The sequence below is a fragment of the Lithobates pipiens genome, unplaced genomic scaffold, assembly GCF_037356315.1.
Source record: "Lithobates pipiens isolate NorthernLeopardFrog02 unplaced genomic scaffold, aLitPip1_a1.2 Scaffold_19, whole genome shotgun sequence".
In the NCBI taxonomy this organism is placed as follows: Eukaryota; Metazoa; Chordata; class Amphibia; order Anura; family Ranidae; genus Lithobates; species Lithobates pipiens.
The window spans coordinates 34,196,007-34,219,462 of NW_027507764.1; the positions used below are offsets into that span (position 1 = coordinate 34,196,007).

General features: G+C 43.1%; 1 protein-coding gene across 1 annotated transcript in view; it reads right to left on the reverse strand.

Annotated features, from left to right (window-relative positions):
• Positions 1-23,456, reverse strand: part of OBSCN (obscurin, cytoskeletal calmodulin and titin-interacting RhoGEF) — a 705,115-nt gene that overhangs the window by 126,841 nt on the left and 554,818 nt on the right. Inside the window, exon 104 of the mRNA XM_077490633.1 lies at positions 15,154-15,281. Coding sequence (XP_077346759.1) covers positions 15,154-15,281 — 128 coding nt within the window. The remainder of the gene's footprint in view (positions 1-15,153; positions 15,282-23,456) is intronic.

Here is a 23,456-nt window from a genome sequence, read left to right on the forward strand (position 1 = left end):
AGACATGATACAGGAGATGGTCAGAGACTGCAGACATGATACAGGAGATGGTCAGAGACTGCAGACATGATACAAGAGATGGTCAGAGACTGCAGACATGATACAAGATATGGTCAGAGACTGCAGACATGATACAGGAGATGGTCAGAGACTGCAGACATGATACAGGAGATGGTCAGAGACTGCAGACATGATACAAGAGACGGTCAGAGACTGCAGACATGATACAAGAGATGGTCAGAGACTGCAGACATGATACAGGAGATGGCCAGACTGCAGACATGATACAGGAGATGGTCAGAGACTGCAGACATGATACAGGAGATGGTCAGAGACTGCAGACATGATACAGGAGATGGTCAGAGACTGCAGACATGATACAGAAGATGGTCAGATTGCAGACATGATACAGGAGATGGCCAGAGACTGCAGACATGATACAAGACATGGTCAGAGACTGCAGACATTATACAGGAGATGGCCAGAGACTGAAGACATGATACAAGAGATGGTCAGAGACTGTAGACATGATACAGGAGATGGTCAGAGACTGCAGACATGATACAGGAGATGGTCAGAGACTGCAGACATGATACAGGAGATGGTCACAGGCTGCAGACATGATACAGGAGATGGTCAGAGACTGCAGACACGATACAGGAGATGGTCAGAGACTGCAGACATGATACAGGAGATGGTCACAGGCTGCAGACATGATACAGGAGATGGTCAGAGACTGAAAACATACTACAGAATGTAGTCTGCAGTCTCTGACTGCAGACATGATATGAGAAATGGTCAGAGACTGCAGACATGATATAACAGATGTTCAGGGACTGCAGTCATAAAAAGAAGAGGGAGGGGAAGGAAGGGGAATAGGAAAGAAAGGGAAAAGAGAGAAAAAAGGAATTTTGAGTTGGAAGAGAAGGGGGAAGAAAGAGAAAGGAAAATAAGGGCATTACAGGATAGACCCAGTTTAGTGTGTTTTGTCTTATTTAAATGTAAACGTCTATATGTATTTTCTTAATTATATGAAAGTTTTATGTGTATAATTTATGTGTATAAAATAATTGAATAAAAATAATTAAAAAAAAAAAGAGAGACTGTAGACATGATACAGGAGATGGTCAGAGACTGTAGATGTGATACAAGAGATGGTCAGAGACTGTAGACATGATATAAGAGATGGTCAGAGACTGCAGACACGATACAAGAGATGGTCAGAGACTGTAGACATGATACAGGAGATGGTCAGAGACTGTAGACATGATACAGGAGATGGTCAGAGACTGCAGGCATGATACAGGAGATGGTCAGAGACTGTAGACATGATACAGGAGATGGTCAGAGACTGTAGACATGATACAGGAGATGGTCAGAGACTGTAGACATGATACAGGAGATGTTCAGAGACTGTAGACATGATACAGGAGATGGTCAGAGACTGTAGACATGATATCAGGCATGGTCAGAGACTGCAAACATAGTACAGGAGATGGTCAGAGACTGCCAACATGATAACATGAGATGGCCAGAGACTGCAGTCATACTACTTGAGTGGTTGAAAACTGAGCACATGACACAGAAGTGGCCAATCATTGGAAGCTATGCTATGGTAGATGTCAGAGACTGCAGATATACTACAACAGACTCATAGAAATCACTGCAATTACAGCCCCTTCTGTAGCCACATCTGTGCTCCCTACAGACCTCTTACAAATTGCTAGCATCACATTTAATATTCCTCACAGCACTCGATCCATTATAAAAGCTCAGAAAAAAAGAAACACATAAAAAAAGAAAATGGATTGGAATGCTCAGAAAAAGAACAAGATGTGAAGGAATGAAATCAAGCCATCTATGTAGCAGGAACCGGTCTAATGAAGAGTTTTCCTTCGCCGGTCCTGAGTCAGCAGCTGGCCAGAGAAAACATTGACGAGGGCCACACAAGAAGCAGCAAAGGTCCACAGCATAGACATCAGGGATATAGAAAGGAAATGGAGGAGAAAGAGCAGCGATCAGCGAGAAGTTCCCGATAGTCTTCCAGAAAGAGCTGACTTCTCTTATTCCTCATTTTCAGAGAGTTTGATTTTATGTTTAAATTGCATAGTCAGGTTGAAAAAAAAGACCTTTGAGACCAATTCAAACAAAAAAAAAAAAAAATTAAAATACTTGCATCCTCAAGACCTTAAAGAGGAAGTAAACCCTGATGAGTTTACTTCCTCTTTCATTCCCTGCAAAGGTAAAGCATAATGGACTACTATGCATCGCATAGTAATCCATTATGTGTCACTTACCTGACACAGGAGCCAGCGAAGTCACCGCTGTCCCCTGTAGTCTGGCGCATCAATCTTCTTGGTGGGTCTCGCCGCTCCGCCGCTGTCATTCGGCGAAGCTGCGATGACATCACTCCCGCGCATGCGCATGGGAACCGCCACGCACGGCATATCGCCGTTGACAGCGGCGCGCTCAGTGCGCCTGTGCGCCGCTGTCTACGGCGCATGCGCCGTAGACAGTGGTGCCTGTCTTTCGGCAAATATCTCCTAAACGTGTAGGTTTAGGAGATATTTCTTGGACCTACAGGTAAGCCTTATTCTAGGCTTACCTGTAGGTCAAAGTGTGTTGTAAGGGTTTACAACTTTAAAGTGGTTGTAAACCTCTGAAATGAGGAATGAACAAAGCATATCCTCCTATATTTTGTACTTGCCTCAATCCAAAGCACCTAATGTTCAATCCTTCTCTTCTCATTCCTCTGCTATCTGCATGAATCACTTCTGACAGTCTATGCCATGGTTTCTCAAGTAGGGTTCCTCCAGAGGTTGCTAGGGGTTCCTTGAGTTCCCACTGACACCCTTGATCTTTTTAGCTATCTATAAGGGGGTAATTCTTTCCAATATCCACAAGTGTAAGGAGCATTCTTCCCAATGACCATCACACTAATGCAAGGTGTCTAAACCAGGGTTCCTCCAGAGGTTGCTAGGGGTTCCTTTAGCAATGACCAATTTCTGCCTTTCAGATAAGTTCCCACTGACACCTTTGACCTTTCTAGCTATCTGTAAGGGGGTAATTCTTCCCAATGGCCACCAGTATGAGGAGCATTCTTCCAACTAACTATCACACTAATGTATCACAAGTTGTAGATATAGTAACACTTAGTAGCGGTTCCCTGAGACTGAAAAGTTTTCAAAGAAAAGGTTGAGAAAGTGTGGTCTATGCCGAAACCTAGTGCCGGGACAAGGTAATCTAGAACCCAGGGTAAACATGCCAAACTGCGCCCCTCCAGGATGCAGTGTGAGCAAAAATCCCCCCCCCCCCCAGAAAACGGAGCCCTAAATGCATGATTACACCCTAAGCACAAAGTCCCCCTCCTCCCAATAAAAATGTGCCCCCGTCCCTCAAATCCCCCCCAGCACAACCCCCCCCCCCCAAAAAAAATCACCCCTCCTAACACAAATCCTCTGACACACTTCCTCTCCAAGAACACATCCTCTCCCCCCTCTCCACCCCAAATCCCCCCAGAACAAATCCCCTCCAAATTTTGCATTCTAGCATAAATACCCCCCCCCCCACCCAAATCATCCCTACTAGCTTCTGGCTTCCCTCCTCTCCTCTCCCACCTTCAGTTGCTATGAGCATAGAGGGAGATGTTTCAGGATGGAGAGTGGGGGAAGGGATCGGTAACTATGTAATTTATGTGCCCCTTCCTCTCCTGAATGAACACAGTGAGAAATCTGTACCAAATCACTCCTATGTCCATCTATCACTGTGTTTACTATGCTTCAGTTTGTGAATGAGCAGGAAGCCTCAGAGCGCTTCGTATTACTTCATCTGTGCAGCTGAGGATGCAGAGAAAGGGACTGATAAACCCAAGTCACTTTTGGCCTCGGGGAGGGGGGGGGGAGGGGCGAGGGTCCGTTGGGTAGGCTGTATGGGGCCCCGTGTTTTCTAACAGCAGCCCTGCATACATCCTAGGAGTCTTCAAGATGGGAGAAGAGGAGGAGGGGTTTTCATTACTAAGCACACTCTCCTGTTTGCTTGATGGATGGCAGATGGATTCCGGGGAAGTAAATGCTACAGGAATCATCTGCCCTTAGTCAAGATGGCCACTGCCAGAAGGGCTAGGGTTTTGTTTTTTTCAAAGTGATTTCTCAACAAAATAAAGCCATGGAGACATGGAGGAATGGGGGAGTTTGCTTTGAACATTAAACATATAGTAATAGTGTTTTGTGATGCTCAGATGCAGCAAAGATCTGCTTTAATATAAATCATATAATATTAATTATTAATATTAATATTCATATATTATTGATTCATGTATTAAATACATATTGTATGAATAATTATGAATAAAATATAAATATTCAGTAGAACAGTGAATGGTGTCAGTAAGGCAGTAAATTGTGTCAGTAGGGCAGTGGATGATGTCAGTCAGTAGAGCAGTGGATGGTGTCAGTAGAGCAGTGGATGGTGTCAGTAGGGCAGTGGATGGTGTCAGTAGGGCAGTGGATGGTGTCAGTAGGGCAGAGGACGGTGTCAGTAGGGCAGTGGATGGTGTCAGTAGGGCAGTGGATGTTGTCAGTAGGGCAGTGGATGGTGCCAGTGGGGCAGTGGATGGTATCAGTAGGGCAGAGGACGGTGTCAGTAGGGCAGTGGATGGTGTCAGTAGAGCAGTGGATGCTGTCAGTAGGGCAGTGGATGGTGTCAGTAGGGCAGTGGATGGTGTCAGTAGGGCAGTGGATGTTGTCAGTAGGGCAGTGGATGGTGCCAGTGGGGCAGTGGATGGTATCAGTAGGGCAGAGGACGGTGTCAGTAGGGCAGTGGATGGTGTCAGTAGAGCAGTGGATGGTGTCAGTAGGGCAGTGGACGGTGTCAGTAGAGCAGTGGATGGTGTCAGTCAGTAGAGCGGTGGATGGTGTCAGTAGGGCAGTGGATGGTGTCAGTAGGGCAGTGGATGGTGTCAATAGGGCAGTGGATGGTGTCAGTCAGTAGAGCGGTGGATGGTGTCAGTAGGGCAGTAGATGGTGTCAGTAGGGCAGTGGATGGTGTCAGTGGGGCAGTGGATGGTATCAGTAAGGCAGAGGACGGTGTCAGTAGGGCAGTGGATGGTGTCAGTAGAGCAGTGGATGGTGTCAGTAGGACAGTGGATGGTGTCAGTCAGTAGAGCAGTGTATAGTGTCAGTAGGGCAGTGGACGGTGTCAGTAGGGCAGTGGACGGTGTCAGTAGGGCAGTGGACGGTGTCAGTAGATATGCCGTCATATGACGTCGTCTCAGAAGGAGAGCTGCACCGCTCCACCGTCATTCACATTTTTTTTTTCTTATTTATTTTACCTTTTATTTATTATTTTTACACTGTTCTTTAAAAAAAATTGTGGCACGTTTATTCCTATTACAAGAAATGTAAGCATCCCTTGCTCTGCAATGATATGGTGAGAAAATTTGAAAATGAAAAATTCAGAAATTCTAAATTAGAAAATTAGAAAATTAGAAAATTCGGAAATCCGAAAATTCTAAATTTCAGAATTTTTGAAAAAAGCAAAAAAAAGAATGAAACGAAAAGGACAATTTTTTTGTCAGTGCACATGTCTACTGGTGCATAGCTCTGTAGATTGTGAGGAAATTGATTCGGTGACAGATGTTGAGGGCAGTTACGTTTTCTTATTGTATCATTTATACTCCCTTAAGGGCCGGTTCACACTGCAGGCGATGCGAGGCGACACCGACTTGCCTCGCCGCGACCTGCCGCGACCTCAGCCGCAACTTGCAGATGACTTCTGTATAGAAGTCAATGCAAGTCGCCCCGAGGTCGCCCAGAAGTAGTACAGGAAACTTTTTTCTGAGTCGGAGCGACTCGAGTCGCTCCTCTCAGAACGGTTCCATTGTACAGAATGGGGGCGACTTGCCAGAGCGCGGCGAGGCGAGTCGTGTCGCCTCGCATCGCCCGCAGTGTGAACCGGCTCTAAATGTATTCTTGCTTTTATTTACATACCACCTCCATATAATAACCAGACTCTTAGAGCAGTGCTGGCATATCAAACAAAATACCCTGGGGTACCACCTTATGTCCTGGGGGATTTCAATCGCTATACAGACCCTGCTTTAGATAAACATCCCCCAGTCACGGCTGGATAGGGGATAAACGTACTGTTCTGAGAAAATATATAGAGGAGGTGGGGTGGAAGGATCCGTGGCGGGCTAAAAACCCGAGGCTGAAGCAGTTCTCCTGTTTTTCTAAGAGCTACTCCTCGTTCTCTCGTATAGACCCGTGTTTATAAGATATATTTCAGAGGTTACCCACTTTGCGCCCAGGCCAATTCTGACATTTCTCTCCTACATGTAAAATTCCTAATTGTTTTGCTAGAAAATTACATAGAACCCCCAAACATTATATATGTTTTTTTAGCAAAGACCCTAGAGAATACAATGGCGGTCGTTGCAACTTTTTATCTCGCACGGTATTTGCGCAGCAATTTTTCGAACAATTTTTTTTTTTTAGAAAAAAAAACTGTTTCGTGCTTAAAAAAAAAAAAACAGTAAAGTTGGCCCAATTTTTTTGCACAATGTGAAAGAGGAAGATACGCCGAGTAAATAGATACCCAACATGTCACGCTTAAAAATTGCACGCGCTCGTGGAATGGCGCCAAACTTTGGTATTTAAAAATCCCCATAGGCGACGCTTGAAATTTTTTTACTGGTTACATGTTTTGGGTTACAGAGGAGGTCTAGGGCTATAATTATTGCTCTCGCTCTAACGTTCGCGGCAATACCTCACATGTGTGGTTTGAACACCGTTTTCATATGTGGGCGGGACTTACGTATGCATTCGCTTCTGCGTACGAGCTCACGGGGACAGGGGCGCTTTACATTTTATTTTATTCTTTTTATTGTTAATTTTATTTTTATTTTTTTAGTTTGACACTTTAAAAAAAAATAAAAAATTTGATGACTTTTATTCCTATTACAAGGAATGTAAACATCCCTTGTAACAGGAATATGGCATGATCAGACATATTTACAGTGAGATATGGGGTCAATAAGACCCCATATCACACCTCTAGGCTGGGAAGCCTAAAATCAAAAGAAAAAAAAACGATCCTAGCTTCCTAGCCAAATCGGCGCCATTATTTTGAATTCAGAGGCCGGGCGTGACGTCATAACATCGCGCCCGGCCTCCGAACGATCATAGAGACTCCGGGGACGATCTGGTCCACCGGAAATCTCTATGGTAACTTCTGGGGGCCGGCGGATCCTGTGACCGACTCACCGATGGAAGCGGTGAGTCGGTACAAGCACCGGAGGGCGTCGGGAGGGGAAGGGGGGGGGGGCGTCTCCTCCCGCGGCCCGTAAGAACGATCAAGCGGTGGAACAGCCCCGTGGAAGTTAAATGCCTTCTGGCTTCATCGCTTCCCCTCCCATGAGCACATTGTATCTCAAATCCTAGAATCCTGGTGTATACATACAGATGAGGTGAATACCAATGTCACCTGGGAGGCTTTTAAGGCTATGCTTAGAGGAATCTTTATTAAGGAGATTCAAGCTATCAAGCATAACACAAGGGAGGGAAGACATGGAACGGATGGCCGGTGACTTGGAGAAAGCTTTCATTGCTGACCCAACAGATAGTACTAGAGAGGCATGGTTGTCAGCCCAGGACGCCCTTGGCCTACATCACTGCTTCGGCAGTGGAGAAAAAGAAATTTTTTGACAGGTTGGCTTTCTATGATGAGGGTGAGCACACTGGTCAAATATTAGCGAAAATTGCCCATGCCCAACAAATGTCACCTTCCATTGGGGCACTACGCTCACATACCAGGCGAGTGACAAATTCTCCATCCCAGATTCTGAGAGCCTATTCTTCCATGCATGAAACCAAACAAAGCTATACGATAGATTCCCTGACCGAGTATCTTACTACTGTGCAACTTCCCTACATGTCTGCCATGTCTGCAGGCTGCAATTAGATGCCCCCTTGACCTTGAAGGAGTTGCAGGTGGCAACCAGTGCGTTTTCCAATTCCAAAGCTCCAGGAGATGATGGCTTGCCCATAGAGGTTTATAAACAATACGCAGAGTGCATACTTCCTACAAGGTAATTAATGATGCTAGGGAGAGGGGTGTTCTTCCCCAATCTATGGCCAGAGCCAATATTGTATTAACCACTTAAGCCCCGGACCAATTTGCAGCCAATGGACCAGGCCCCTTTTTGCGATTCGGCACTGCGTTGCTTTAACTGACAATTTCGCGGTCCTGCGATGTGGCTCGAAACAAAATTGGCATCCATTTTTTCCCACAAATAGAGCTTTCTTTTGATCACCTCTGCGGGTTTTATTTTTTGCGCTATAAACAAAAACAGAGCGACAATTTTGAAAAAAATTCAATATTTTTAACTTTTTGCTATAATAAATATCCCCAAAAATATATAAAAAATGTATTTTTTTCCTCAGTTTAGACCGATACGTATTCTTCTACATATTTTTGGTTAAAAAAAAATCGCAATTAGCGATTATTGATTAGTTTGCGTAAAAGTTATAGCGTTTACAAAATAGGGGATAGTTTTATAGCATTTTTATAAAAACATTTTTGTTTACTAGTAATGGCGACGATCAGCGATTTTTATTGTGACTGCGACATTATGGTGGATACATCGGACATTTTTGACACATTTTAGGGACCATTGTCATTTATACAGCAATCTGTGCTATTTAAATGCACTGATTCCTGTGTAAATGACACTGGCAGTGAAGGAGTTAACCACTAGGGGGCAGTGTAGGGGTTATGTGTGACGTTATGTTTTTTTTTTATTGTAGGGGGCGTGGCCTGGCATGTGACATCACTGATCGTCTTTCCCTATAAAAGGGAACAGACGATCGGTGACAGCCACACTAGAAAGCATGAGGAGAGGTTTGTTTACACAGACCTCTCCTCGTTTTTCAGCTCTGTGACCCGGTCGCGGGACACCAGCGCCGATCGGGTCCGCTGGTCCTGCGGCCATGGTCACGAAGCTCAGGACCGGGTCGGGAGCGCGCCGCCGGCGGCCTGCTCGAGACCCGCGGCTGGGCAATTAAAGAGCCACGTAGAGGTACGTGATTGTGCCCAGCAATGCCATTCTGCCGACGTATATCGGCGTGAGGCGGTCCTTAAGTGGTTAATATTGAAGCCGAAAAAGGATCCCCTTGATCCAGGATCTTATAGGCCTATTTCCCTTTTGGAAAATGATGTCAAGATTTTGGTGAAAGTCCTGGCTCTACGCTTAAACAAAGTAATCTCCTCGATTGTCCACTCTGATCAGTCCAGATTTATGCCCCAAAAATCGACGGCCATCAATTTGCAACGACTTTTCCTCAATATCCAGTCCCCAGCGGATAATGGCAGAGACCGAGCATTACTGACCCTTGATGCCCACAAGGCTTTCCATAGCATTGAAAGGGAATATCTCTGGGCAGTCATACGCAAATTTGGGTTTGGAGACTGGTTCATTTCCTGGGCACAGCTACTATATAGCGCCCCAGTCGTGACCAACCGGGAGGGTGGCAGGATATACTAGACATGTGCGATTCGTTTCGTACGAATCTCAAATTCATACGAATTTCCAAAAATTCGTATGTTCGGGAGGATCCGAAATACGAATTGCCGTGCGTCCGAATTCTGTACGGAATACGAACTTTTGTTTACGAATTCCGGATTTCGGACGATGACTCAGTGCCCGTTCACACTGCCGCGACTTGTCAGGCGACTTAGTCACCTGAAAAGTCGCGCTCCGTTCTGTACTATGGAACCGTTCTAATAGGAGCGACTCAAGTCGCTCCGACTGAACTTTTGTTTACGAATTCCGGATTTCGGACGACGACTAAGTGCCCGTTCACACTACCGCGACTTGTCTGATAGAGTGATCTGACACCAGCACCGTGACATAACACATGTATGAGGTGCCCCAGGAGGATGTAAGTTTTTACGAAACATGTCGGGCTGTTTGTGCTGATACCACCACGCTTAGAATATTCCCTAGCACGGGTGTATATTTGTTCTTAATTTTAACCGTTTTTTTATGCATACTTTTTTTTTGTTAGAATCGGACCTATTCGGTCATACCTTTGGTCTGCTGTCTATTTATATTTTTTTATTAATAAAATTGTCGACTGCTTAATGGTACGTTCACGATCGGAGTCCTTCTTTGTTTTCCCCTTCCCCACGCTCGTGGCCGGGAGGCCCGAGTGTTTTGTGTTTCACCACAGGTTTGCGCACTGAAAAACCTTGGCATCCGACGATATCTTCAGGCAACTTACATTGACTTCTATCACAGAAGTCTTCTGCAAGTCATAATAAGCATAATGAGCAATGTTTTTGCCTTTAAACTCATCGTAAAGAACGAACGAACGACAATTCGTATTTCGTACGAAACAGAACGGAATTTCGGACACGAAATATGAAGTACGAATGAATTTTATTACGAAACGAAACGGAACAGAACGGAACGAATTTATTGACGGCGCCCATGTCTAGGATATACTCGAGCTTTAGTCTACGCAGGAGGTACAAGGCAGGGCTGCCCCCTGTCCCCTCTTTTGTTTGCCCTGGCCATAGAGCCTCTGGCTGCCCTTATCCGTTCTAATACTATTAAATAGGGATTTAGGTTTGGGGAACTTCATGAAAAAATAATGATGTATGCCGATGATACTATGCTGTTCCTCGGTGATACATCTACTTCTCTACCAGAGTATATGACAGTGATAAGGGAGTTTAGGGAGTTCTCCAGTTTGGTCATACATTGGACTAAGTCTTCCATTATGTTGCTGGATGTGACTCCTGACCCCTCTTTACTGACCATACAGGAGATTCCGCTTTCCGGGTCTTTTAGATACCTAGGCATAGAGGTTACCCCCTACCCGCTAGACTATGTCAGACTTAATCCGACCCTTTTACTCAATCACTGTCGCGATCGGGTTAAGATATGGAGTAGGCTAAAGATATCTCAGGTTGGACGGATAAATCTTATAAAGGTGATTATGATGCCACAGTTGCTTTATATACGACACAATACCCACATGGTCATCCCATGGAAAAAGTTCTGTATTATAAACTCAACCTTTAGATCCCTAATCTGAAAAATAGCAATGCACTTCCAGGTATATGGGTGTGCCTAGGCACTGCTGCCCTGTAGCCTCATAGCCAAGGGGTGGGCAGGAGGAAAAGCTGCCCTGGACTCTGTGGTATCATTTGAGGTGGGGGGCACAAGGAGATTAGAGGGGAGGGGATTTGCGTTGGAAGGGGGAATTTGGGTGCGGCAGGGGTAAGTAAAGTTGTAGGAGGAGAAATTGGGGGGGGGGGGTGCTAAGACTGGTGATTTAGGGGCATTTGTGTTGGGAGGGGGGGGTGAGGGCAAGAAGAGTTTTGCTAAGAGGGGGGATTTGGGTAAAATTTGTGCTGGGAAGGGGGGGGGGGGATGTAACCTATGAGGGTACATTTTAGAGGTAGAAGATTAGGAGAGGTAATGTTTTTGGGGGTGGGTGGGGGCATTTGAGCTGGGGTGAGATGGGGGGGGGGTGAAATTGTCCTGAAAAGGGGGATTTGGAGAAATTTGTGCTGGGAGGGGGTATTTGAAGGTGGGGGAGAAGATGTGTACTAGGATGGGAAATTTAAGAGGCAAAGGATTAGTAGTGGTGAGGTTTTTTTTGGGGGGGGGGCATTTGAGCTGGGGGGATTTGGGGGGTGGGGCAAAGATTTGTGCTGAGAGAGGGGATTTCAGCGGGGGGGGGGATTTATTCTTAGGGGTTAAGCATGCAGATTAGTGATCAATGTTTTTTTGGGGGGATTTTTATCTAAAATCCTACATCTTGGAGGGGGGTGGGGCGCAGTTTGGCATGTTCGCCCTGGGCTCTGGATGATCTTGTCCCGGCACTGCTCATAGCTGCTCTGCTGTCTCTGACTGGTAGCCTTGTGAGATTTGGTGACGTCATTACGGTGCTTCTCACTGTTGTCCTTGCTGGAGGCTTTAACATGAGGAAGCAAAGCCCTGCCTCTACCAAGAAGGCCACTTCCACATGGAAACGGAGTGGAGAACAAGTCATGGAAAGCCAGTAATGGGGAGAAGATCAGCTGCAGGGGGACCACACACAATAATGGTGACTAGTCCTTTGTCCTCTGCCTCCACCCATTTGAGTGCAAACACACGGTAGACAGCACTAGCCGAGTCCCTTCATGGGTGACAGGGTTGATCTAAAAAAAAAACCTTACTGCCAAGGTCCAACTGTATGTGGCACCATCTGGTCACCTAGTCATCTGGGCAAGAAAGGTCTACTACCCTTGGCCACCTCCTATAAACCATTCAATCCCAATGTTCATTCCCCCAATGGATGGGTCATTCCTTGGAATCCCCTCAACCCCACAGGGTGTATATGTCAAAGCAAACTCAATAAAATACCTATGGCATAACATTTTGACCCTAAGCTAATTATTTTTAACAAATGAAACACACATTTCATAAAATTCATAACCATCTCCCCCCAGTCAATAAATAATTTCGAGCTCAAGTCAATAGCCTAAAAACAACAGCTGTGACCTTGAAACAACCTTGCATTTCCCTTTAGAGTCTCTGGGTGGCTACTGAGCTCGTAACACCTTCAACAGTAACAACTACGGAAAACTCTCCGACCGTCTAAAAGAAATTATTTAAACAAAAAGTATAATTTCTGCCTTAAGTCAAAAAGAAAGAAAGAAATCAAAACAAACTAATCAATTAATCAATCAGGTTTCGTTTTACTTTCCCCTGAAAATAACGGAGGGTTAAAGAACTGGACGGTCCTTATGGCGGGAATGAAAAGTCTCTCTGGAGGTTCTGGGTCTTGGACTTTCATTATTAGCCAAAGTTCCATTGGTGAATGAAGTGGGGGGGGGGGGGGGTTGGTTTAATCTAAAGCAAGGCAGGACCGCCAAAGAATGGCGAGGTCCCTTATTCTAAATTGAATATAGAATTTGGATGAGATATAGTCCCCATTTACTGACATTTACCTCCAAACCAATTTAGATATCGCCACACAAGATGAAAAGTAACCACATATCAGTCAGACATTCACTGCAATTCTATAAATTGCTTCAATAAATGAATCTGTTCCAGCTTAGTACCGAGAGAGAGAGGGAGCTATCATAGGAGTTATTTTAGGAAAATATATCCATTTATGATATAAAATATAAATATAAAATATAAAATGGATACAAAATGAATATATAATCCTTTTAGAATATTAATAGAAATAAAAATAATAGTAATAATTATAATATTGGAATAGTTTAAATCAAACTTGTTGCTTTTATGTAGTAATGCCTTCTTACATTGTCAAAACTCCCATTATTGCCAATTAAAACAAACAAAAACAAATTACATTTAGCAAAGCGACAAGTAATAATTAACCCCTATTACTTACAGATCTGGTGAAAAATATATACAAGACATATAAAAAAATGTATATATATATACATATACTGGATAGATAGATAGTTTTTTTAATATATATATATATATATATATATATATATATATATATATATATATATATATATATTTATTTTAATGGAAATAAATATATATAAAAATATAATATAATAAATAAAATGAATACTCCATATAAAACACATTCAAAAACACACATCTATCTATCAATCTATATATATATATATATAGATTGATAGATAGATGTGTGTTTTTTAATGTGTTTTATATGGAGTATTCATTTTATTTAATATATATATATATATATATATATATATATAATAAAGTATATTTAAAAATATATATAAGAATAAATAAAAAAAAGGTCTACTGTTAAAAAAGGAACCATGAGTCCCAGCATTCCCCCTAAGGTTGGGCTAGTCAGTTTGTTTAAGATTGGTCTTTTTTTATTTATTATTTTTATCCTTATTTGACATTTTGTTATTATTATTATAAGTCTAGTTTGCTACTTACGTATTGGCTTGTTTAAGCATTTAGCCCAAATGTCAATGAATATGTACATCTAGAAATGATGTGATATATCATATATATGTGATATCCGTAATAAATGATTTATCCCATATATCACATAAACGTAATATATTATTGCAGCGGCTTAATTTGCGGCTTCTAAATCGCCCCAGTTAATGAGCAACAGTGGTAATTATTTCCCATAATACAAATGAATGAACAAAAATGTCAGTTCTAAATCAAAGCCTTTAGTGTCAGTGCTGAAAAATCATCCAGCAGGCTGGGAAGTTCTTACCATGCAATCAATCTCTGCACATTGCCTGCTAGGTTGGCATTTTTTTGGAAAGGGGGGGCAACACCCAAACTGTTACCCCCCCCATGTGAGATTTAGAAGCAGCCATGTACTACTTCCATGGTAGGTGAAGCTCAATTTGTTCATCTTTACTGCAAGTGATATCGTTGCCCAAGAGCCATTTAAGATAATGTCAGCTTCAACCTAGCCCTTACCCCGCAGGTCTTCCTACTAGTGAGATTGCCTTGAATCTTGGCACTTGTTGTTTGCCTGTGATGCTAGCCGGCTCCTGAATGCTGAATGAACAATGAATGGACCACAAATGAACCATGAATGGACCACAAATGAACCATGAATGGACCACGAAAGGACCATGAATGGACCACAAATGAACCATGAATGGACCACGAAAGGACCATGAATGGACCACAAATGAACCATGAATGGACCACGAAAGGACCATGAATGGACCATGAATGAGCCATGAATGGCCCATGAATGGACCACAAATGATCCATGAATGGACCATGAATGAGCCATGAATGGCCCATGAATGTACCACAAATGATCCATGAATGGACCATGAATGAACCATGAATGGACCATGAATGGACCACGAATGGACCAAGAATGGACCACGAAAGGATCACAAATGGACCATGAATGATCCATGAATGGACCATGAATGAACCATGAATGAACCACGAATGGACCATGAATGGACCACGAATGAACCATGAATGGACCACAAATGAACCATGAATGGACCATGAATGAACCATAAATAAACCACGAATGGACCATGAATGGACCACGAATGGACCATGAATGATCCATGAATGAACCATGAATGGACCATGAATAAACCACGAATGGACCATGAATGAACCATGGCTTGCTCCCTACTCACTTGTCCCCTTGCCATCCTCCAGCGGCAGGTAAGTCGTGTCGGTGGTCTCGATGTAAACTTGGCTGTGGATATTCCAGAGCTGAGAGCTCGGTCTCCCGCGGTACCACTCCGATGCATCCATCTGAAGCCTGGGGAAGGAGGAAAAAAAAAAAAGGAACGTTTTTTTCTTCTTCTTTTTTTTCCAGCAGCTATTTTTATACCAGTATGTGACTAAGACAAGCAATCTGTTCACAGGAGGAGAGAGAATGACATCCTACCTCTCGTCTGCTGCAATTCTGTGATTTCCCCCTCTTTTCCCTTTTTTCTGTGCATGTTCTATCGCAGCGCACAGCAGCGGGGCCTGCTGTGCATAATAACACAGCCGGCTCGGGAAGGGTTAATGAGCATCCACAACGTGCCGAGGGCTTAACCCCTTCCCTGCTGTCTCCCCATCACATGCTGCAGAGGCACGGTTGAAAAAAAAAAAAGACAGAGACAAAAAGAGAGGGGGGCACCAGGCACGGATCACAGGCTCTTGCCAATCCTCCCTTATTTGCATTAAAATCTGTTGTCCCAATGCCCCATCCTCATCCTTCATCCAAATGACCAGCACGTCAGCTGTGGATTGGATGGAGGGATCGATTGCAGACCGATGAGATGATAACAATAGTAATTATAAAAAAAACGAAAAAATAAAAATACAATAAATAGATACAATTAGTAAAGCACATAGGCTGCGGAGCCTATGAAGGAATCCTATATAGGCTGGGAATTTATATAATAAAGACCGATCCCTCCCATTACTCCTTATTTGCTGCCCCTCTCTGCCAATCCCTTTGCTGGTTTCCTGTGAACCTGACAATACAATTATTCAGGACATTTAGCAGTTTGTGTCCCACGTGTCTTCCTCATCTGGTGCATAAAACACAGCCCGAACCGTCCTCTCTGCCCAAACCCCCCCCCCCCCCAATGACCCAATAATGTCTTCTCCATAAAAAGGACCCCATCACACGCGGAATTTGTCTGAGGTTTGTCCTAATCTCTGGATTCATCTTCCTTGTTTAATCAAACAGATCTGCAAACATTATTAACAGAAAAAATACCACTTTTCTTTCCTCTATCATTTCTTATGAGAACCCAACCACCATCACCTCCATCCACTGCCATCTGTCTTCTCTATTGTATCTAGTGTACCCAACTGCCATCCAAATGCCAGTGCCAAGTACCTTCCTCAAGGCATCTCATTTACCCAACCACCATCACCTCCATCCTCTGCCATCTCTCTTCCCTATTGTATCTAGTGTACCCAACTGCCATCCAAATGCCAGTGCCAAGTACCTTCCTCAATGTATCTCATGTCCCCAACCACCATCACCTCCATCCACTGCCATCTCTTTCCCCTACTGTATCTAGTGTACCCAACTGCCATCCAAATGCCAGTGCCAAGTACCTTCCTCAATGTATCTCGTGTCCCCAACCACCATCACCTCCATCCACTGCCATCTCTCTTCTCTATTGTATCTAGTGTACCCAACTGCCATCCAAATGCCAGTGCCAAGTACCTTCCTCAATGTATCTCGAGTCTCCAACCACCATCACCTCCATCCACTGCCATCTCTCTTCTCTATTGTATCTAGTGTACCCAACTGCAATCCAAATGCCAGTGCCAACTACCTTCCTCAATGTATCTCATGTCCCCAACCACCATCACCTCCATCCACTGCCATCTCTCTTCTCTATTGTATCTAGTGTACCCAACTGCAATCCAAATGCCAATGCCAAGTACCTTCCTCAATGTATCTCGTGTCCCCAACCACCATCACCTCCATCCACTGCCATCTCTCTTCTCTGTTGTATCTAGTGTACCCAACTGCCATCCAAATGCCAGTGCCAAGTACCTTCCTCAATGTATCTCGAGTCCCCAACCACCACCACCTCCATCCGCTGCCATCTCTCTTCTATATTATATCTAGTGTACCCAATTCTCATCCAAATGCCAATGCCAAGTACCTTCCTCAATGTATCTCGAGTCCCCAACCACCACCACCTCCATCCGCTGCCATCTCTCTTCTATATTATATCTAGTGTACCCAATTCTCATCCAAATGCCAATGCCAAGTACCTTCCTCAATGTATCTCGTGTACCCAACCACCATCACCTCCATCCACTGCCATCTCTCTGCCCTACTGTATCTAGTGTACCCAACTGCCATCCAAATGACAGTTTGGACAGTTTGTACCCAATTTGTATAAGAAGCAGTAGGTAGACGTGGCGCTGAACCTTACTAAATCCAAAAAAAATGTAATTTTCTATCTAAAGTATGAGAGAGACCTCTATTTGTTTTTACCAGGGTGTGTTTACTTTCACACAAATAAGAGGAGATAAATGTAAAAAAAAAAATTTAATTTTTTTTTTTTTTGCAATTATGGTGTTGGACCCCCCTGTATGTTTTACTCCAAACTAAGGCCAACCTCAGGGTTTGCTGTGTTAAAAATAAGTGTAAAGTAATTAAATATTGAAATAAGTGTACAATAATTAAATATTGTGGTGTGCTTTGATAACTGTGAAAATAAATAAGCTTGTGAAAGTAAAAAACAAAAATGAAATGGAATATGACAAATAAATGAAATAATAAATAATTATTGGACCCTCTGTGCAGTGTGATGGGAACTCAAAACTTTCCCAAAAATATGACCAAACTGCGTGCCTAAATCAGTGTTGAAAAAAAAAAAAAACCTTTAGCAAATAACAATATTTTTAGAATAATAAATATATATATATATATATATATATATATATATATATATATATATATATATATATATATAAACAGTTAAATTTAATAGTCCAAAGACGTGATAAGAGTTACGCGCGCACAATTTAACAATTGATGTGAATGCTTCTTAATGGCTGAAAAAAATCCCTGCTGCGTTTTTTCGTGCAAGTGATGGGTTTGCACTCACCATGAATGGTGCCCCTGACCCTGCAGGGGTGAATGTGCCTTCACAGTGTAAGCCCCTGTGTCGGTTTGTGGAATCTCCCTGGGAGCTTAGTTTTTCTCAGCATGGGTTAGTCATCTCATTCAGATGTTTAATAAAAGAGAGGAATATCTAAAGTGTAGTATGTTTTGGAATACCAGTTTAGTAAATTAAAAAACGACTCACATTCACCAATCCTTTTAAAATGCAATGTAATAATGCCTTCCACCGATTGCTGCAGCTTTAATGAAGAGAGAGTGTGTCCTATAGGCCACTCCCTATGCGTTTCATCATCAAGACGTCATCCAGAGCAGTATCCAATTGCCATCACCTTTTATCTGCTGCCATATCCCTTCCTTATTGTATCTAGTGTACCCAACTTCTATCCCCCAACAAGTGCCAAGTACCTTCCTTATTGCAACTACCATCACCTCCAGCCACTGTTATCTCCATTTTTTATTGTATCTACTGTACCCCATCACCTCTATCCACTACCATCCTCCTCCCTAGTTGTATCTTGTGTACTAATCTCACAGAAGTTACATTCACTGCCATCTCCCCTCTTTAGTGTATTACCTTCATTCACTGCCATCTCTCTTCCCTATTCTACCCAACTGTCATTACCTCAATCCACTGCCATCTCCCTTGCCTATTGTATCTATTATATATAACTGCCATCACACCCAGGCACTGCCGTCTACCTTCCCCAGTGTATCCGACTATCATCACCTTCACCCACTACAATCTCCCTCTCCTATTGTATCTAACTGTTTCACATCCAGTCACTGTTATCTAATTTCTCTACTATATCTAATATAATCAACTGCCATCACCCCCCATCTACTGCCTTCTCTATTCCTTTGCTCACAAAGTGTAGCCATCCACCATGATCTCCAGCCACTGCCATCTCTTATCCCTATTAATATCTATTGTACCCAACTGTCATTATCTCCATTCACTGCCATCTCCCATCCCTATTCTATCTATTGTACCCAACTGTCATTATCTCCATTCACTGCCATCTCCTATCCCAATTCGATCTATTGTACCCAACTGTACTTATCTCCATTCACTGCCATATCCCATCCCTATTCGATCTATTGTACCCAACTGTTATTATCTCCATTCACTGCCATCTCCCATCCCTATTCTATCTATTGTACCCAACATTTATTATCTTCATTCACTGCCATCTCCCATCCCTATTCTATCTATTGTACCCAACTGTTATTATCTCCATTCACTGCCATCTCTCATCCCTATTCAATCTATTGTACCCAACTGTACTTATCTCCATTCACTGCCATCTCCTATCCCAATTTGATCTATTGTACCCAACTGTACTTATCTCCATTCACTGCCATCTCCTATCCCAATTTGATCTATTGTACCCAACTGTACTTATCTCCATTCACTGCCATCTCCCATCCTGATTCTATTTATTGTACCCAACTGTTATTATATCCATTCACTGCCATCTCCTTTCCCTATTCAATCTATTGTACCCAACTGTCATTATCTCCATTCACTGCCATCTCCCATCACTATTCTATCTATTGTACCCAACTGTTATTATATTCATTCACTGCCATCTCCCATCACTAATCTATCTATTGTACCCAACTGTTATTATATTCATTCACTGCCATCTCCTATCCCAATTCGATCTATTGTACCCAACTGTACTTATCTCCATTCACTGCCATATCCCATCCCTATTCTATCTATTGTACCCAACTGCCATTATCTCCATTCACTGCCATCTCCCATCCCTATTCTATCTATTGTACCCAACTGTTATTATCTCCATTCACTGCCATCTCCCATCACTATTCGATCTATTGTACCCAACATTTATTATCTCCATTCACTGCCATCTCCCTTCTCTATTGTATCTAAAGTTAATGCAGATCATTTTATTGGAACTGTGCAATTATCATTCCTTTATTATTTATTGTGCAGTGTTACATAATATGTAGGGACTTTATAAATGATGTGTGATACGAATAATAAATAATAAAACTAATATTACATTATAATGTTATAATAATAAAATAACAAAAATATGAAAGATCAGCTCAGCAGCGGAGCCTGTGCAGAAATCCCATTTAAGCTGTTGCTATATTATGTAAGCTTCTTACATTCTTCCAACCCGCCAAACCTGAACCCATCTGTTACACAATACAAAAATGTAACGTGTTTTATTTACCAAATAATTTCTATCTGTTCTACCAGACCAAGGATCCAACCATTCATCTGATCAACCAGACCTAGGATCCAATCACCCATCTGATCAACCAGACCTATGATCCAATCATCCATCTGATCAACCAGACCTAGGATCCAATCACCCATCTGATCAACCAGACCTATGATCCAATCATCCATCTGATCAACCAGACCTAGGATCCAATCATCCATCTGATCAACCAGACCTAGGATTCAACCATTCACCTGATCAACCAGACCTAGGATCCAACCATTCATCTCATCAACCAGACCTATGATCCAACCATTCATCTGATCAACCAGACCTATGATCCAACCATTCAACTGATCAACCAGACCTATGATCCAATCATCCATCTGATCAACCAGACCTAGGATCCAATCATCCATCTGATCAACCAAACCTATGATCCAACCATTCATCTCATCAACCAGACCTAGGATCCAACCATTCATCTGATCAACCAGACTTAGGATCCAATCACCCATCTGATCAACCAGACCTATGATCCAATCATTCATCTAATCAACCAGACCTAGGATCCAATCATCCATCTGATCAACCAGACCTAGGATGCAATCATCCATCTGATCAACCAGACCTAGGATCCAATCATCCATCTGATCAACCAGACCTAGGATTCAACCATTCATCTGATCAACCAGACCTAGGATCCAACCATTCATCTCATCAACCAGACCTATGATCCAACCATTCATCTGATCAACCAGACCTATGATCCAACCATTCAACTGATCAACCAGACCTATGATCCAATCATCCATCTGATCAACCAGACCTAGGATCCAATCATCCATCTGATCAACCAAACCTATGATCCAACCATTCATCTCATCAACCAGACCTAGGATCCAACCATTCATCTGATCAACCAGACTTAGGATCCAATCACCCATCTGATCAACCAGACCTATGATCCAATCATTCATCTAATCAACCAGACCTAGGATGCAATCATCCATCTGATCAACCAGACCTAGGATGCAATCATCCATCTGATCAACCAGACCTAGGATGCAATCATCCATCTGATCAACCAGACTTAGGATTCAACCATTCATCTGATCAACCAGACCTAGGATCCAATCACCCATCCGATCAACCAGACCTAGGATTCAACCATTCATCTGATCAACCAGACCTAGGATCCAATCATCCATCTGATCAACCAGACCTAGGATGCAATCATCCACCTGATCAACCAGACCTAGGATCCAACCATTCATCTGATCAACCAGACCTAGGATCCAATCACCCATCTGATCAACCAGACCTAGGATTCAACCATTCATCTGATCAACCAGACCTAGAATCCAATCACCCATCTGATCAACCAGACCTAGGATTCAACCATTCATCTGATCAACCAGACCTAGGATCCAATCACCCATCTGATCAACCAGACCTATGATTCAACCATTCATCTGATCAACCAGACCTAGGATCCAACCATTCATCTGATCAAGCAGACCTAGGATCCAACCATTCATCTGATCAACCAGACCTAGGATCCAACCATTCATCTGATCAACTAGACCTATGATCCAATCATTCATCTGATCAACCAGACCTAGGATCCAATCATCCATCTGATCAACCAGACCTAGGATCCAACCATTCATCTGATCAACCAGACCTAGGATCCAACCATTCATCTGATCAACCAGACCTAGGATCCAACCATTCATCTGATCAACCAGACCTAGGATCCATTCATCCATCTGATCAACCAGACCTATGATCCAACCATTCATCTGATCAACCAGACCTAAGATCCAACCATTCATCTGATCAACTAGACCTATGATCCAATCATTCATCTGATCAACCAGACCTATGATCCAACCATTATTAGCCCACATACACATGGTCGGAGATTTTGCCAACCAAATCCGTCGGATTTTGCCCGTCGGATTTAGTCCAACGGATTGTGTCCGAAACTGTTGCATACACACGGTCGGGCCAAGTTGGTGAAAAATCCAATCTTTCAGAACGTGATGACGTAATTTCGTTACGATGGGACTACATTCAGGCTAGTAGTCAATAGCTTTGATGTAGGAATTTGATCTGAGCATGCGTGGCACTTGGTCCGATGAAAATGCTCTACACATGATCGGATTAGGTCCGTCCGGCCCAGTTGGTCGGGAAATATTTCCAACATGTTGGAAAATTGGGTCTCCTGCTGTGCCCTCCTCTCCTCTCCTGTTGTGCCAATAAATAAGAAGCAGAACACTGATGAGGTCATCACTCTGTTCTCTCCTTTTGTTAATAAGATTCCACTAGAGTTGCAGCACTGCCCGTGTTATATATAAATGGGAACTATTTTAACTTCCAATGGAGTTATAATTGCATTCAGCAAGACTTGTCATTTACCAACCGTGTCAAGCTGGCCCCTGACCTCCATTGCAGCAGCAGCTTAGCGTGGTCAAGAACCAGGGCTGCCACTTTGTCTTCAAGTAAAACCCAAACACTTTAGTGGTGCACAGCATTTTTTTTTTTAGTATACACTAAAGGATTGTAACAGAGCCTGGGCAGCTTTGGACACTCCAATGAGAGTAGTAATGCGGCGGGCAAAGTGCCCTGTCTGGCTCTGTCTGGCTCTGTTCTGAGCCACATACATAGTGTACAGCTCTGAAACCCGGACACATGATTCAAAACCTGGACTGTCCGGGTGATAACCGAACAGGTGGCAACCCTATCATGAACACACCCACATGTTGCTGATTGGACACTAAGGGGTTTATTTACTAAAGGCACTAAAGTGCAGTTGCTCCAGAGCTTAGTAAATGAGGAGAAGCTCCGCTGACTTCCATCATCCAATCATGCGCAAGCAAAAATTCAGTTTTTTTTTTCTTTTGCTTGCACGTGATTGGGTACTCTTTGCAAAGTGAAGCTTTACTTCATTTATTAAGCTCTGAAGCAACTGCACTTTGCAAAGCACACAGCCTATTTGTCTTTAGTAAACCAACCCCTAAGGGGGAGAGTTACTAAAATGGGGGCACCCAGAATCTGGTGCAGCTCTGCGTAGTAACCAATCAGCTTCCAGGGTTTATTTACACAACGCTTAATTGAACAAGCTGAAGCTAGAAGCTGA